The sequence below is a fragment of the Poecilia reticulata genome, chromosome 12, assembly GCF_904066995.2.
Source record: "Poecilia reticulata chromosome 12, P_reticulata-male-v2, whole genome shotgun sequence".
NCBI classification, from domain to species: domain Eukaryota; kingdom Metazoa; phylum Chordata; class Actinopteri; order Cyprinodontiformes; family Poeciliidae; genus Poecilia; species Poecilia reticulata.
The window spans coordinates 1,346,970-1,361,872 of NC_088841.1; the positions used below are offsets into that span (position 1 = coordinate 1,346,970).

The 14,903-nt window shown below is 37.6% G+C and overlaps 2 protein-coding genes across 4 annotated transcripts; one reads left to right on the plus strand and one right to left on the minus strand.

Annotated features, from left to right (window-relative positions):
• Positions 1 to 1,823: 1,823 nt before the first annotated feature.
• cenpa (histone H3-like centromeric protein A) lies at positions 1,824 to 7,076 on the minus strand. 3 transcript variants are annotated; one of them, XM_008423096.3, is made up of 5 exons: positions 6,904 to 7,076; positions 4,964 to 5,101; positions 3,494 to 3,615; positions 3,084 to 3,158; positions 1,824 to 2,304 (listed from the first exon to the last, which is right to left on the minus strand). In XM_008423096.3, the coding sequence occupies exons 2-5, from the start codon at positions 5,094 to 5,096 to the stop codon at positions 2,176 to 2,178; spliced, it is 459 nt and encodes a 152-aa protein (XP_008421318.1). In that variant the 5' UTR covers positions 5,097 to 5,101; positions 6,904 to 7,076; the 3' UTR covers positions 1,824 to 2,175. The 3 variants fall into 3 exon arrangements, with proteins under 3 accessions (XP_008421318.1, XP_008421317.1, XP_008421316.1); XM_008423095.3 differs by having other exon boundaries at positions 4,964 to 5,162; XM_008423094.3 differs by having other exon boundaries at positions 4,964 to 5,153; positions 6,904 to 7,074.
• Positions 7,077 to 8,701: 1,625 nt separating this feature from the next.
• On the plus strand, positions 8,702 to 14,885 carry psmb10 (proteasome 20S subunit beta 10). Its single transcript, XM_008423097.3, has 8 exons — positions 8,702 to 8,874; positions 8,990 to 9,083; positions 9,314 to 9,411; positions 9,985 to 10,125; positions 11,150 to 11,265; positions 12,242 to 12,300; positions 14,167 to 14,318; positions 14,706 to 14,885. The coding sequence occupies exons 1-8, from the start codon at positions 8,810 to 8,812 to the stop codon at positions 14,815 to 14,817; spliced, it is 837 nt and encodes a 278-aa protein (XP_008421319.1). The 5' UTR covers positions 8,702 to 8,809; the 3' UTR covers positions 14,818 to 14,885.
• The last annotated feature ends 18 nt before the right edge of the window (positions 14,886 to 14,903 follow it).

A 14,903-nucleotide genomic window follows, 5' to 3' on the forward strand; every position in this document is an offset into this window, starting at 1 on the left:
AGGCTGGTTCTGTTCTGGGACAACTGTGAAACCTTTGGAAATGATGCAAAGAAGGATTCTTCATAGGACCAAGAAAATCATGAACAACCCTGACCATCCTCTTCATGAGGGAGCTTCTTTAGAAAACAGTCAGATACTCTGTTTTCTGAAGAACTATGCAAATCTGAAGAAGTCAGAGGCTTCTTCAGATTCACTGTAATACAGACTGCTAGGAGAAATCTTTCCTGCCAACAACCACCCTGATGAAAAATAATATATTTACGTATATTTTAAATATGCTGTATTTTTCTGAAATGCATTTTTAATGTTATCAAGTGGACATATTAAAAATATAAAATAAATTAAAAATAATTAAAAATGCTCCTAAAAATGTAGTTTGGTACAATTTCTAAAAGTATTTTATTTTTCTAAAATATACTTTAAATTCTAATTAAATATACTACTAAAATTATACTTTGGATAATCCTTTTCAAAATACAATTTGCATGTATTTGCAAAAATTTATATTTTAAATGTACATTTTAAAAATGTATTACAAATATTTACAAATACTTTTATGAAGTTGTATTTTGGGTAATATTTTCAAATAGGTTGTGTCTATTTAGCAAACCTAAATTTGTAAATTAATACCATCCATCCATCCATCCATTTTCTTCCGCTTATCCGGGGTCGGGTCACGGAGGCAGCAGCTTCAGAAGGGAGGCCCAGACTTCCCTCTCCCCAGCCACTTCTTCCAGCTCCTCTGGGGGAATCCCAAGGCGTTCCCAGGCCAGCCGAGAGACGTAATCCCTCCAGCGTGTCCTGGGTCTTCCCCTGGGCCTCCTCCCGGAACACCTCACCAGGGAGGCGTCCAGGAGGCATCCTTATTTTATATATTAAGTATATAAAATCTTAACATACTTGAAGCCAGACTAATCATCTATATTATTGAAAAACATTTAATTAATATTTGTAAATACTTGGTAAATAGTGACTAAGTATCCTTCAGTGAAACACTTTCAGTGTTTACATATGTGCTAACGATATGTTAGATACGTTACATATGTGCACCTTTATTAGGTGCTTTAATAATCTTTTACTATTTTGTTAAAATAGCAAAAAAATAAATTAAAAATAAACAATCCTTACTGTGGGACTTACTGTACTGGTTAAAGTAATTTGTTCATGCCTCAAAACAAATGCATGACAAAAAAAAGCTTTATACTTGTGTACTAAGTACACTTTTATATACTTTTAGTTATTCCCAAAAAGCATGTGATCATACACTTCAAATTGTGATTTTCTACAATTACAATTAACATACATTAAGCACTAAATTAGTTGTTCCAAAATACCATACTTCAAGTTATATAATCCTTAAATTTGAAGTATATTGATGATTAGTCTGGCTTCAAGTATGTTAAGATTTTATATACTTAATATATTTATTTTTCACAAGGGCATCACTATCTATAATAACTCTTAAGAATCTGAATTGAGTTACAACATTTAATTTCCCTTTGGGATCAATAGAGTATTTTTGAGTTGAATTTGAAGAAAACACAGCATCAGTGGCGAGTCAGGACTTGTGAGGCAGCTGGCGAGCATTGACGATAGCGTTACTCAGGTTTACAAATGTTTGATTTGTTCGCAATGTGGACACATAGTGGAATAAGTCCGCTGGGTACTAGTGAAGGTATTCTGTTGAACGGATGATTGTCAGATTGACTGCAGTGCTGAGGAAGCTGGAGAAGCTAATGGCAGCTAATGGCCACTCTCAGATTCTAGAAGGGCTGAGATGAGCGGAAAACTAAAAATCCACACAAAAAGTTAAAGAAAACATATTATAGATGAAATAAGTTTATTCTGATGAACAATAAAAATGTACACATCATTATACTTTTAGTAAATGCCTTTAAAACAGTGAATGAACGGACTATCAATGAACCACAGCTGCAAGAAACACATCTGTCAACAGTCTCTCTGTTGCATTTCTTTGTAGAAATAATGTGTCCACTTTCCAACTGTAAAAACAAAAATCAGGTTGAAAACTGTCTTGCTTTCAGAAGCCTATTTAAAACCAGTTTTTAAATTTTAACTGGGCACTGAATCAACACAGCAGAAAAGATGTGGAAATGGGGACCAAGCCACGAGTATCCAAAAGCTGCTGGGATTCTCTCAGCTGTTGTGTGGACGTTACATGCGATCCACCCCACGGAGCCTCCTGGCCAGCTGAATGTCCCGTGGGAATACTGTGACTCTCTTGGCGTGGATGGCACACAAGTTGGCATCTGACAAGAGCAAGACAAGAAAGGCCTCTGCAGCCTGGACACAGAGAGAGAGAGAGAGAGAGAGGGCAAGTGGTTAAATACTGGTTGAAAGTTTACCTTGCTCTATAATATATAGAATTTCTCTGCATTTAACTGGGTACAACTTCTTTTTGGGTTCATACAACACCTTCTGTAAATGTTAAAACTAAATATCAATTTGAAATACTAAGCAAGGAAACCAATTACAAAGAAGAAGTGCCTTAGACCTGATGTCCTGAGTATAAATGAATGATATGATTTCTGACTGTTGTACTGATGGACATTCTGTATACTTCTTGTATCCGTCCGTCCGTCCGTCATCATCATACAGACTTATCCCTAGTGGGGTCGCCAGAAGTGCTGGTTCCCATTTCCAGCAGTCAATGGGCGAGAGGCGGGATCACTCTGGACAAGTCACCAGTCCTTGTATAATTGTGTTAACATTTCTTGTTGTTATTATATCAATAATAAAAATAAATATCTTTCTGCTGTTATCTGCACATCTTGATTGTTTACAGTTTTATTGACACTTAATAAAGAATAAATGCACAAACAAGAAGATATTGTACATTTCTTATTCTACTCAGTTGCATATTCCTTTGAATCATGCTATTTTTAATAACTGCACAGTATTTTGTGCTGTAATTTTTCCTTACTGAACAGCAAGTTATTCTTAAATCTATTTTTATATTTCAATGAACCTACATGCTTTGAGTGCCTGTTAGTTTGCTCCCACTGTAGGACAATACAGGGTATTTTTGTTCTAGGCTGTGTGTGTTGGTATGGACAGCTTACCTCCTGCAGAGCCAGGAGTGCATAGACCTGCCACCGGAAAGCATTTATGGAAAAACTTTGACACACCTCCCGAACCTGAGCCAGGGAGAAACACCAGAGGTGAAAGGAAACACACAACAGAGACTTTTTCAGGCACCTTTAAAGATTCTGGAGTTACTTTATTTCACAAAAATATCTCACGTGTGTAGTACCATGTGTGTTCTGAGGATCTGGTTGAGATTCTGTATGTTATTTGCATCAGGGTTTTGTTCTGGTTTTGGTTGAATAACTTAACTACACACAAAAAAAAAAAAACCCTGCAAATCTGGACTAAGAGAAAAACAACAGGCTAGTGCCCTGTTTTTGAGGCCTACACACATTTAAAAAGTCGTCAACAAAAAATAGCTTGACTTAAAGCTTTTCCGACTCACCAGGCGGGCAAATGACGTCTTCCTAATGAGGAAATCAGTGCTCTTCTGGTACTTCCGGATCTCCATCAGGGCCCTCGTTCCTGGTCTGAACCTCCTCTTTTTGGGGGACCCCGCAGTCCGACCTGAAGAAAATGCAGAGTGTTCTTTGGTTGGAAGTTGATTTTTGAGTCCTCGTATTCACCATCCTGCCAGTTTCAATAACATTCAATACATTTCTTCACAAATACGGACAGGTCACAGATGGAAGTCACCGTCAGAGCAAAAAAAAACAAAAAAACTAACTCTGTATAAACAGTTAAAGCTGTGTTCACTCTGAACTCTAAAGCCAGACTTTTAGACTGATGTGTGAAACACCTCAGACAGAAAAAAAATTCTTAAATTAACTATACACAGTGAAAGGCTAATAGAAGATACTGTCAAACAATTTTCACTGCTCTAGTAGAGATCACCAGATTTCTATTTTAAATATCCTGGTAATCGACAGACAAAATAAGTGTTCAAATTAAGATTTATTCTTAGTACTTTCATCAGCAACCTGATGAAAGTATTGAAGTTTTCAGAACTTAAAGTGTCTCATCTTTAAGAGCCATCCACTCCAAGAATCTCACTGGAACACAAATCACTGCAGTAGACAATAATTGTTTTACCAAAATCAAGTTATATTTTCCAAAGTTGAAAAAAGTAAAAGTTAATTTCCATAATTACAAAAATGTACATATGGAAAATGTATTTAAAATTACTTCATTTGAAGTGTCTGTGCTGGTTTCTGTTCCAGATTTCCAGCCATTGTGGCAGGTAAACATAATACCTATGTCAGCCAATCATAATCCCTCAAAACAATAACTAACTTTTAAATACCATATTAGGATATAAAATTAATAAAAAACAAGACAGTGTTGATTAGTAATCGTGTTAAAGAATGTGGACGCAGGTGGAGGTTGAATGGCATTGTGCCTCGATTGAGAGAGACAGCTGGTGTAAAACTAGCCATCCCTGGTTTCACACCAAAGGCCCTTTGAAACTCAACATATTGGGCTTAGAGAAAGAAAAAAAAAAGTAAAAAGTGTATAAACAAACGTAAAAATCAGCACATAGCAGTCATCTTTCATCCAATGCATGACCAAGCAATAATAATGGTCACCTATGCGATGTCAGTGCTGCAACATTTGGTGCAGACTGTCATGTTTTTACTTATAAAGCACAGAAAAATGCAAAAAAGGGGAATTTACAAATCTTCACTTTGGTTGGAGATTTAATTATCATTTGTTTTTAGTGCTATTAGACAGAGGTTACATACATTATTGTAATATATCCACATTTTTATGTGATTTAGATGAAAGGGGGAAAAAAAAAATCACAAAAATCAGTTTGGTTTATCATATAGTCGGCTACATGTGGACAAGGCATAAGAGTTCAAAGGACAAAGGAGAGAAAGTATTCTGCACCAGTCATTAGTTCTCTCTCACTTACCTGATGGTTCAGATGAAGGTCCACTTCGCCTTGGGGAGACAACTGCTGACTGAGGTGTTTTAGGGGCTGGCACTGGGGGGCGGTGGACAGGGGTATGGCTCTTTCTGCGGCTGCCAGGTTTATGGCGAGTCATGCTCTCTGACACAAAGGTGAAAGGCAGAACAGGAGAAGTCCAGAGGTCACAGGCTGACTGTGACCCCTGGACACAGTGAGTCCAGAGGTCTCATTGGACTCACTGTGAGACCAGTGAGTCCAGTGTAAGTTTGTCTTCCAGCAACACGCAGGAAGACAAACAACACACTTCCTGTCATTACTTTATGACCTTTGAGTACATTTAACCTACACTGGCAAAAACACCAGCATGTTAAGCTGGACACCTGGTGAGAAGTCCCTCAATGTACTATTAAAATGTTGCTGTGAGTGCCTTGTTGAACATGTTTGGTGTCTCCTACCTGACTGGCTGCAGACTAGAGGATTTCTCTACGATCCTATAGCCAGATTTGTTGAGAGCATCACTAACAACTGGCAACAGATTCTCCAGCAACCCCTCTGCCTTTGTTTACCAGCCTGTCAGTGCATCACATATTTACAATAGAAGGGTACCCATGTTGCAAAACTTTTAAAATTAATTTGTTTTTAGCTGCATGTGGTTTTTCTTTCAAGTGTGAAAACCATCATTGTTCATTTGCCATTTTTGTGAAAAGGGCTCCTTCAGATGGTCTCATTCTGGATGGAGGCCATGCATTGGTTGGTTTGTAGTTGTGTGTGTACTTTGCTTTCAGATGATGGATCGAACAGCAATCCATGACACATTCAAGGTTTCTAAAATCTTGAGATTTTTTGAAAGGGGAGAGGAGGGTAAAAATATTTTGCTATTTCAGGCTGTAATGAGAGGAAATCTGAAAAGGTTCAAGTCCAGTTAATACATTTGTCTGGCACTTTCTTCAAATTATTACTTTATTAAAAGTCTTCTTGGACTGTCATCAGAAACTTTAGCTTGTATGAAGTCACTGCACAAGAGAAGTCATTTTACATCTACTTCATTCAGAAGTGGAGGCGAGTAGAGTAGTGCCAGCAGTGTGAACATAAATAACTTTAGATGACATAAAGAAAGACGTCCTGCTTTAAAACGTTACTGGATATGCCAACATTCATTCAACAAAACTACAGCAGCTGGGCTCGAGAAAGAAAAATGTGCTTGCAGCTATATTGTTAATTCAATATCACAGTAACCAGTCTAAAATTTCATTCTAACCAGGTTCTACATATAGAACCTGTTACCTTTTCAACATTGGCACCACGGCCTGATGTTTGTATCAGCAATTTTAATACATTCTTTATATATATGTGTGTCCTTTTATCCAATGTTATAGCAGTGGTTGGTGTTTTCCAAGTAAGACTATCCAGACAAACACTAATGCATTATGAACTTTTCAAGTTTGTTGTTATATCAAGCAGAAAAAAAAGAAAAAGATAGAAATCAAGGAATGTATTTGCATTTACCTTTACACTACTAAACACGTCTTCTGTCTAACCCCAGAGGAAGCCCAAGTGACAAAGAAGCATAGTTCTACAGGCTTCCAGGTGACATGTGAATTCAGGGAGCAAAACTCTTATAGCACTCCAAACAGGTGCTAGCAGTCCCTCGAAAAAGTTCTAAATCACAGAAACATGTTTTTTAGTCTGGATGGTTTCATTTCTCAGCATGTTGCTTAATGCTACGAAACGTGATTTTTTTTTGCCATATGATGAATAAATGATTAGCTCTATGTCTGGTACAAATATCATGACGTTTTTACACGGGTGGGACATCGTCGGCTTCTTCCAGGTAGGGTTTTTTATTTGTTTTTTGTTTTTTTAAGAAAAAAAAAAGCTAACAAGAATCAGCATGAAAACATCAGGACTAAATCATCACATTAAACCTAAAAATGTGTTCTTACCTTGTAAAACGGGTAGAAAAAATACCAACGACGGTGTCCGCTCCCGTTTTCTCCTTTGTTAATTAAGTTCCACAGACAGCAGCACAAAAACCAGTAGCTTTCAATTCAAACGACGCTTCAATTTCTGCTCGACCAATCACGTTAGTCAAAAATAAAAACAATAGGGGTGGGACATCCGGTTAGTGAACTTCCTGTTTTTGCAGGGCAGACGAATGGACGACGTATTACTGCCATCTAATGTTCATTTACAAATCGATTGTATAGTTGGCTTACCTATCTGTACGCAAGCTACAAAAATGTAGCCAGTCACAAATTTTGCGCTACACAAAATTGCGTTTTTGTGTAAAATTGCAGCCGAATTTTAAGTTTGCAATAATCTCATAATGATAACCAGAACGTTTTATCAGTAAACAAACCCTTATATACTCTTATTTTATTCTATCTTAGAAAGAAAGCCTTTCCATTAATATCATAATCTCGTATACATATGTACGACTTCCATTTAATCTGGGGATCCACACTGTTGTAGAAATCTGTTCTATCTAATGTTTCTGCGTTGCTTTTGTTTTCAATTCTTTATTTATTGAACAATTTAAGTAAAGGGAATAGTCAAATTATTAATTTTACATTAATAACAACAATATGTAAATAACATAGAAACAAAATAGGCCAAATTCTCAACAGCTGAATGGTTCAAATTATTATCTGTTCTAAATTAAGTTCTACACCGTCTTTTAAGAGAAGGCAGTGACAAAGCAAAGGTTCAGTTGCCTTCAATTCAAGCCTGCTGCAGCGTCGTCCTTCAAATTCTAAAGCTTCAGTACTTGTATCAGGTAGCTATAATATGGAATAGACAAAGAAATCAAATTAAAAAATAGATATTTTCACTGATTTTTAAAATGATTGATGCAAATAAAGCAAATTCAAAAGCTTTGATTTTGCTTTATGGAGTTGTAGTTATAACCTTATAAAAACCTTATAAAAACAACTACGCTAAATATAAGAAATGTACTTTTATTTCTGAAGTCACAGATGTAATTGGAAGTGCAAGAAAAGATCAACACATATGAAAGCTCAGCATCAACATCAGAATGTAAAAATCTTTACACTAAATTATAGAGCCAACATCATCCAGTTTCTTGTAAATGTCTACATAGTTTATAAAGCTACATAAAAGTTGACATGGAATATGTCAATAGGAAATATGTTGCTAATGAATAAAAAGAACAGACTCTCTCACTATCTGCACTCTGTTGTCTTTTTTTCAGTTTTGGATTTCCTAACAGAACTGATTGGAAAAGAGATATTGCTTTTCACGATGCTTGTCATCTAGCACTATCACTTTCATTGTCAAAGGTGTGAAGCAATCCTCATGTGAAGTTAAGAACCCATTATTTAACAGCTATGAAGGTAATGCTGCTATAGATCTCATGTCTGACAACGAAAAGAACTGAAAAGGAAGGAAGCTATCATTTTGTCTCCATCTGTAGAGTTACAATATGGTTGACTGTATCCTGAGTGAGCTGACTCACCAGGTTCCATCTTTCCAGGTCACGTGGAATAAATACACTGCAAAAAGATGCATTTATTCCATTGCAGTGTATTTACTCTGTTGCAATTCCTGGCTAATTAATTGTTTTGTTTTGTTTGAAAATGATCAGAGCCACATATATGGAATTTGTTTCTTTGTTCTAATGTCTCCACAACTCTTTGCTGAAAGTTCATTTCAGCTGTGGAAGAACAAACAGTCATTCAGTTTGGTTCTCTTTTTACAGTGGTGCTCTGGAGGCTTGGCTTTCCTAAACAAATGAAAGTAAAAGTAAAAACTGCTAAAAAGCACTGAGTAATTCGGACCTGCAGTGAGCCACAGCTTTGCTTTAAGTCTTCATCTCACAACCTACTAAACATGCTTCACAGTTTGAACCCCCATCAGCAGCAGAATGGAGGTTTCTCCTTCGAGAACAGCCGCAGGTAAAGAAGCTCTTCTTCTTTAATGCCAAGAAAAGTCCCGGAAGTTAATGCGGGTAGCTAAACAACGCCAGTATGAACATCTCTGCTTTTCTGGGCACTTCTTGATCTTTTCCAGGAATGTAGTTTTGGAGTCCAGTTTGTTAGAGGGGCCATACAAAGCTCCTAATCCCAGAAAGACAGGGACCACCATTGCTGGGATGGTTTATAAGGTAAGAGAGTTCTATGTAGATGTAAACTCTGCCGTTTTGGAGCTGTGCTGTGTGATATTTCAAAACTTAATACAATCCATAGAGAATTTGACAGATTGAATAAGGTGTTTTGGTCAAATGAATGTTTGATGAAAGCCACATTCCTGGAGGAAACATGTGACTATATTAGTTTACTGTTCAGAAGTAAGCCTTCACATCAGTCAGGTGGAGTTTCTCCTCCGTTGTTCCAGAATGGAGTGGTTCTGGGAGCAGACACCAGAGCTACTGATGACATGGTGGTGGCTGACAAAAACTGCATGAAGATTCACTACATCGCTCCAAAGATCTAGTGAGTACAGCTGATGAATACAGTTGTTCTTCCCTTTTCTGACTGAGGTTAAAGGATTTCTTTTTGTTGGAGGTAATATGAACATATTTTACATTACTCATTTTTTACATAATTATTCAAGATGATTTGCTAGCCAGATAATGAATTAAATCTACTCACTTTGTACCTACTATCATACAGAGTTACCTGAAAATGGTATTGTTGGTAAATGAAACTGAACTGAGATTAAACTGAACCTTTCATTGGGTTGTGTTTCTGTGCTGAGCATCAATCTAGCCCTGATTCTTTACCCTCAAAAACACACTACTTTTAGTACACACTCACACATGTATTTATGGACGAATAATCAAAATAGATGAATATTCACTATCCTAACTTTTTTCTGTAGTTTACCTAATAACTATTCTGCAACTTTAAGGATTGTATAAAACCCTTTTTAATCCTCTGACTGTTCAACTTACATCTTTCTCTAAGTTGCATAAAACAATCTAAAGAGTAATTGAGACAAAAAGTGAATCTAAAGTATAGCAATTAGCTTCATCATATCAACTGTTCCACTGTCCTCTTCTGCAGCTGCTGCGGAGCTGGTGTGGCTGCAGATGCAGAGATGGCCACACAGATGATGGCATCTAACGTGGAGCTGCACATGCTCAACACTGGCCGGCCCCCACTTGTTGCCATGGTAACCAGACAACTGAAACAAATGCTGTTCAGGTGAGATCTTCTATGTTGAAGTGGGACCCAAAGACAAAAATTTATATATTTTAGCAAAACCAACTTTCTTTACACTTTTGTTGAGTTTTGGTTTTTGTTTGTTTGATCATTTTGGGAGGTATTTTATTTAGTTTATTTTTATTATTATTGTTGAGGGGATGCCGTATTAGTTCATTCCATGCTTAATTTGTCACTGCACCTCACCATTTTGGTCTCATCAGACTAAAGAACTTTCTTCCACTTCACCATGGAGTTCCCCATGTGCCTTTAAGCAAACCCTAGTCAAGCCTAAATCTGAATTTTTGTAACAGTGGTTTTCTCATTCACTGGTGAAGAACCAGGGAAGCAGTTGTTGTCTTCAGAATCTCTCCAGCTCTTGCAGCTTGCAGCTCCTTCAGTGTAGTCATGGTGACTACGCTGGTGACAGAGGACAGTGTCCTCTGTCACCAGTCTCCTTCTTGCACGTTCAAGGCCTTAGAGATTTTTGAGTATCCATCCACTGACTTATACTTTTCATTAACCTTTTCTCTGATTTACTTTGAGTGTTGTTTAGTCTTCATGTTGCGATGGTAGCCAGGAATGCTGATGACCCAGTGAATGTGCTGCACATTATGGACCATCTAAGCATAGCTGCCTCTATACTAAAATCTGGAGACACTGTCATTACTCCCAGCTGATCTCCACTTCACTCATTGTGAGAACACCAGCACTGATTGGCTGGACCTCTGTTGAATTAGGTCAGTCACTTTACAGGGGGTGAATATTTGTGCAATTGAGTATTTAATGCTTCATAATTTTAAATTGTTAGAAATCTTTAGAAATCAATTTTCACTTTCACATTAAAAAATTTTGTTAATTATTGTGGCCTAACAAATCAAATTTTGTTTATGACGAATGGTTTATTGAAGCTGAAAAAGGGTAAAATATCCAGTGGGTGAGAACTTTTTATAGGTGCTGTATGTAAAGAAATATCAGAAAAAAGATACATATGATCTAAAATGATTTGTGATGTCTGATGTTTTAGGTACCAGGGACACATGGGTTCATCAGTGATCGTTGGAGGAGTTGATGTGACAGGAGCTCACCTATACAGTGTTTATCCACATGGCTCCTATGATAAACTGCCTTTCCTCACAATGGGTATGTTTTTTTTCAGTTTGTTTTTTAAACAATGGAGGAAATTAAATTGGCCGTGAAACAATTTAAATACTGTATTTTCCGCACTATAAGGTGCACCTAAAAATCTTCAATTTCCTCAAAAGCCGACAGTGCGCCTGATAATTCTGTGCGCCTTATAGTGCGGAAAATACGGTAATTAAATTATACCAATGACTACTTCATGTCTCGGAATTCACCACTTTTTCTTTGCTACCTTCTTTCTCTGAATGCTTTAATGCTCTTACTCATCTCAACACTAATTTTCCTTGTCTTCTCTAGTCTCGACTGAAGTTATGCCACACTTTCCCAACACTTTCTTATCTGTCCTTTCTCTGTCCTTTGGAAGGGATTTAATACCCCCAAGAACTTAACCTTAATCATCCCTGAACCTTCTCTGCCATGCTATGTTGCTTTGTTTCACTCCCATATTTCAGTTGCCATATCCTATAAAGGATGTAATCCACCTTCCTCCATTTTTTTATGTGACTGTATGTTCCTTCCTCGTCATTATATTCATATTGATCCCCATCATTTCTATTCTCTCAGCAAAATTCAAACCCATCTGTCCTTCTGGATTCCTCTGTCATGCACCATACATACCTAACACCTCCTGTTCACCTCTTCCCCTCACCAAATTGTCCATTGAAATATGTTCCGATCACACTTTTCTCCAGAAATCCCCTCCCAAATAATGTGGTGAATGTGCGCTGACAACATTCAGTAACACCCCCTCAACCTTTAGCTTCAACATAACGATCCTTTCAGAAATTAAACAGTAAAGTAGCCACACTGGTAATAATAAGTAAACATGGGGTTATTGTTGAGTGTTTTGATACAAAACTTATTTAAGCTCAAGATGACAATAGAGATATTTATAATTAATTACTTTGTTAGCGGAACAGTAAAATGTTATGAAATGTCATATTCCTGTCTTGTGTTCTGTTGATTATGGTTGTAGGCTCTGGAGCTGCTGCTGCTGTTTCAGTGTTTGAGGACAGATTCAAACCCAACATGGAGGTATGATTGACAATCTGTTACATTGTCAAAACAGACATGATCTAACTTTTCATACATCATTAAGGTAACTGAGGGAACAGTGCCACTGGTAAACTGGATCAGGAAGCATGTATGTAGGAAGTTGTAGAGTTGTTTTCTGAGCAGATGGTGATGGGTTGGACTGTCAAATGACTATCACTGATCATTCAGCAGGTCAGCTGTGCAGAACCATTTGCAGGTTTTTAGAGAGCTACTCTCACCCATTAAACTTTTTCAAATTTTGCGAAGTTACAACTATGAACTGTAGATTTTATGCTACAGACCAACTCCAGATATAAACCAAAGCTGTAACATGGAAGGAAAACAATAATTATACATTTTTTAAAAGTTTATTTGTATTCGGTACCCTTGGATGAATACTTTGTAGAATGACAGTTAGCTGAAATTAAACCTGCAGTTCTTCTGGGGTTTGTCTCCACCTGCTCTGCACATCTAGATACTAATACTGTATGTTTGTCCATTGTTATTTGCTAAGAAGCTTGAGTTTAATCAGATTGGATGGAAACCTGTTTTCAAATCTTGCTGCATGTTTTCTGTTGGATATAGTTCTGGACTTTGGGTCATTCCAATACATGAATGTGCCTGACTCTAAAATTCCCCTCCTGGGAGGTGAGCCTTCACCCCAGTCTCAAGTCTTTTACAGCCTCCTACACATTTCCCTCCAGGATTCCCCTTTATCGAGCACCATCTACAATAACCAGTTTCCCTGCACCTGCTATGTCATTGTGGGGAGAGTAAGATATCCTTACTTTTTATACTACATGTGATATTTTGCATGAAGGCTGTAGGGGAGTAATTATTTTAGTTGTGCAGTTTTAGCCAGGAAGTGGGTGAAACTACTGTTCCAGGTCACTGACCTGAAAAGCTTGTTTTTGTGTTTTTTGTGTTTTTGTGTCACCCTGATCTGAAAAATCAGGAGGGAGTTCAGATGTGGAAATAAGGAAATAACTTTCAAATGCTGTAAGCTGCCACATAGTCAGTTTTGAAATATCCCAGCTGTGGACAATTCTTGGAAGCACTCACAGGACTCCAGCATGATACGAGCTGAGAGATCAGCGCAAGTTGATGGAAAGGACGCCATTGGTTAAAACATTCAAATACACACCACTAGATATGAAAGGTCTTGCAACCAGGCCAGACAGGTTTGGTCTGACCAGAGAACCTTCTTACATGTATTTAGTGAAATAAAAAGTTGGGCACTCTACAGATGTTCTGACCTGAGCAATGAATCAGTGCAGCTCCCTCAGTTACCATGGTCCCTTTGACTGCCTCTCTGATCATTGTCCAAGCATTGGTCAGTTTATGTAGTCTTTTTTAGTTGTACCATATGCTCCAAGTTTTCAGAGCCGAACTCTGAAATGTTTTTGTTACGCTTTTTGATCTCTAATGTTTTCTAAAAAAAAAAAAAAAAAAAATCCCCTCTGTGACCAGAAACAGAAGAGCTGTGTGGGATTTTATTTGTAGATATCTGAGCAGTTTGCATAGGGGACAATGATACAGTCTTCACAGCTGTACATTTACTTAAGTTTATCTATAACATAAGAACTTAATAAAATACATTGCAACCACAGAAATCAAAGTACAAATAGTATGAAAACTTTTCTGATGCACTTTAATCTTGTGTAACTGCAAACAATAAAATAATTAATAAATTAGAGCTTGAACAGATGTTAGCTTTATCTACTGTTTCTTAGATGTGGAGGAAGCATCACTACTATGCCCCTGCAGTACTATGCCATAACACTAGCACAAAGGACACTTCCCTTTCCTCTTATTAATAGCAGCAATCGTGAAAATATTTGTCTTCTTTTCTTGTTTGCTCTAAAGCTGGAGGAAGCCAAGCAGCTTGTGAGGGATGCCATTGCTGCAGGAATCTTCTGTGACCTGGGCTCAGGCAGCAATGTGGACCTGTGTGTCATAACTGAAGCTGGAGTGCAATTTCTGAGAGGTTATGACAAGCCCACAGCAAAGGGTCAAAGGTGAGTGTACTAAGGAATCTTTTTATGCAGAGAACCTATGGGTCTGTAAGGTCTGGTGTCCTACAACTTTTAGATGTATCCCTGGTCCAACACTCCTGAATTACCTCCTCAGTATGCAGTCAGGTTCTCCAGAGTCCTGATGATGACCTGATTATTTGACTCAGGTGTGTTGAAGCAGAGACACATCTAAAATCTACAGGACACTGGGCCTCATGGACTGGAGTTGAAGACCCTTTCACTAACCACACTCTCAGTAGAGAGCACAATAATTTGACAATCAAAGCTCCATGAAACAGCTGCACTCAGATAAATTGGAAAGCTAATATTTTTTCATTCACAGATGAAAACTGACTCTTTTGCCTTGTTTTGTTCCACTCTTTCCACCAGAGAGGGACAGTACCGCTATAAGCCTGGCACCACAGCCGTCCTGACCAAAACTGAGACTCCACTTTCTCTGGATGTTGTTGATGAATCTGTTCAGTTGATGGATACTGAATGATATGTCTGAAACATGTACTCTCTGGAGTATATTTGGTGTTAATCAAATAAACTGAATCAGTATACTGACTGAAGAAGTGTTTCATA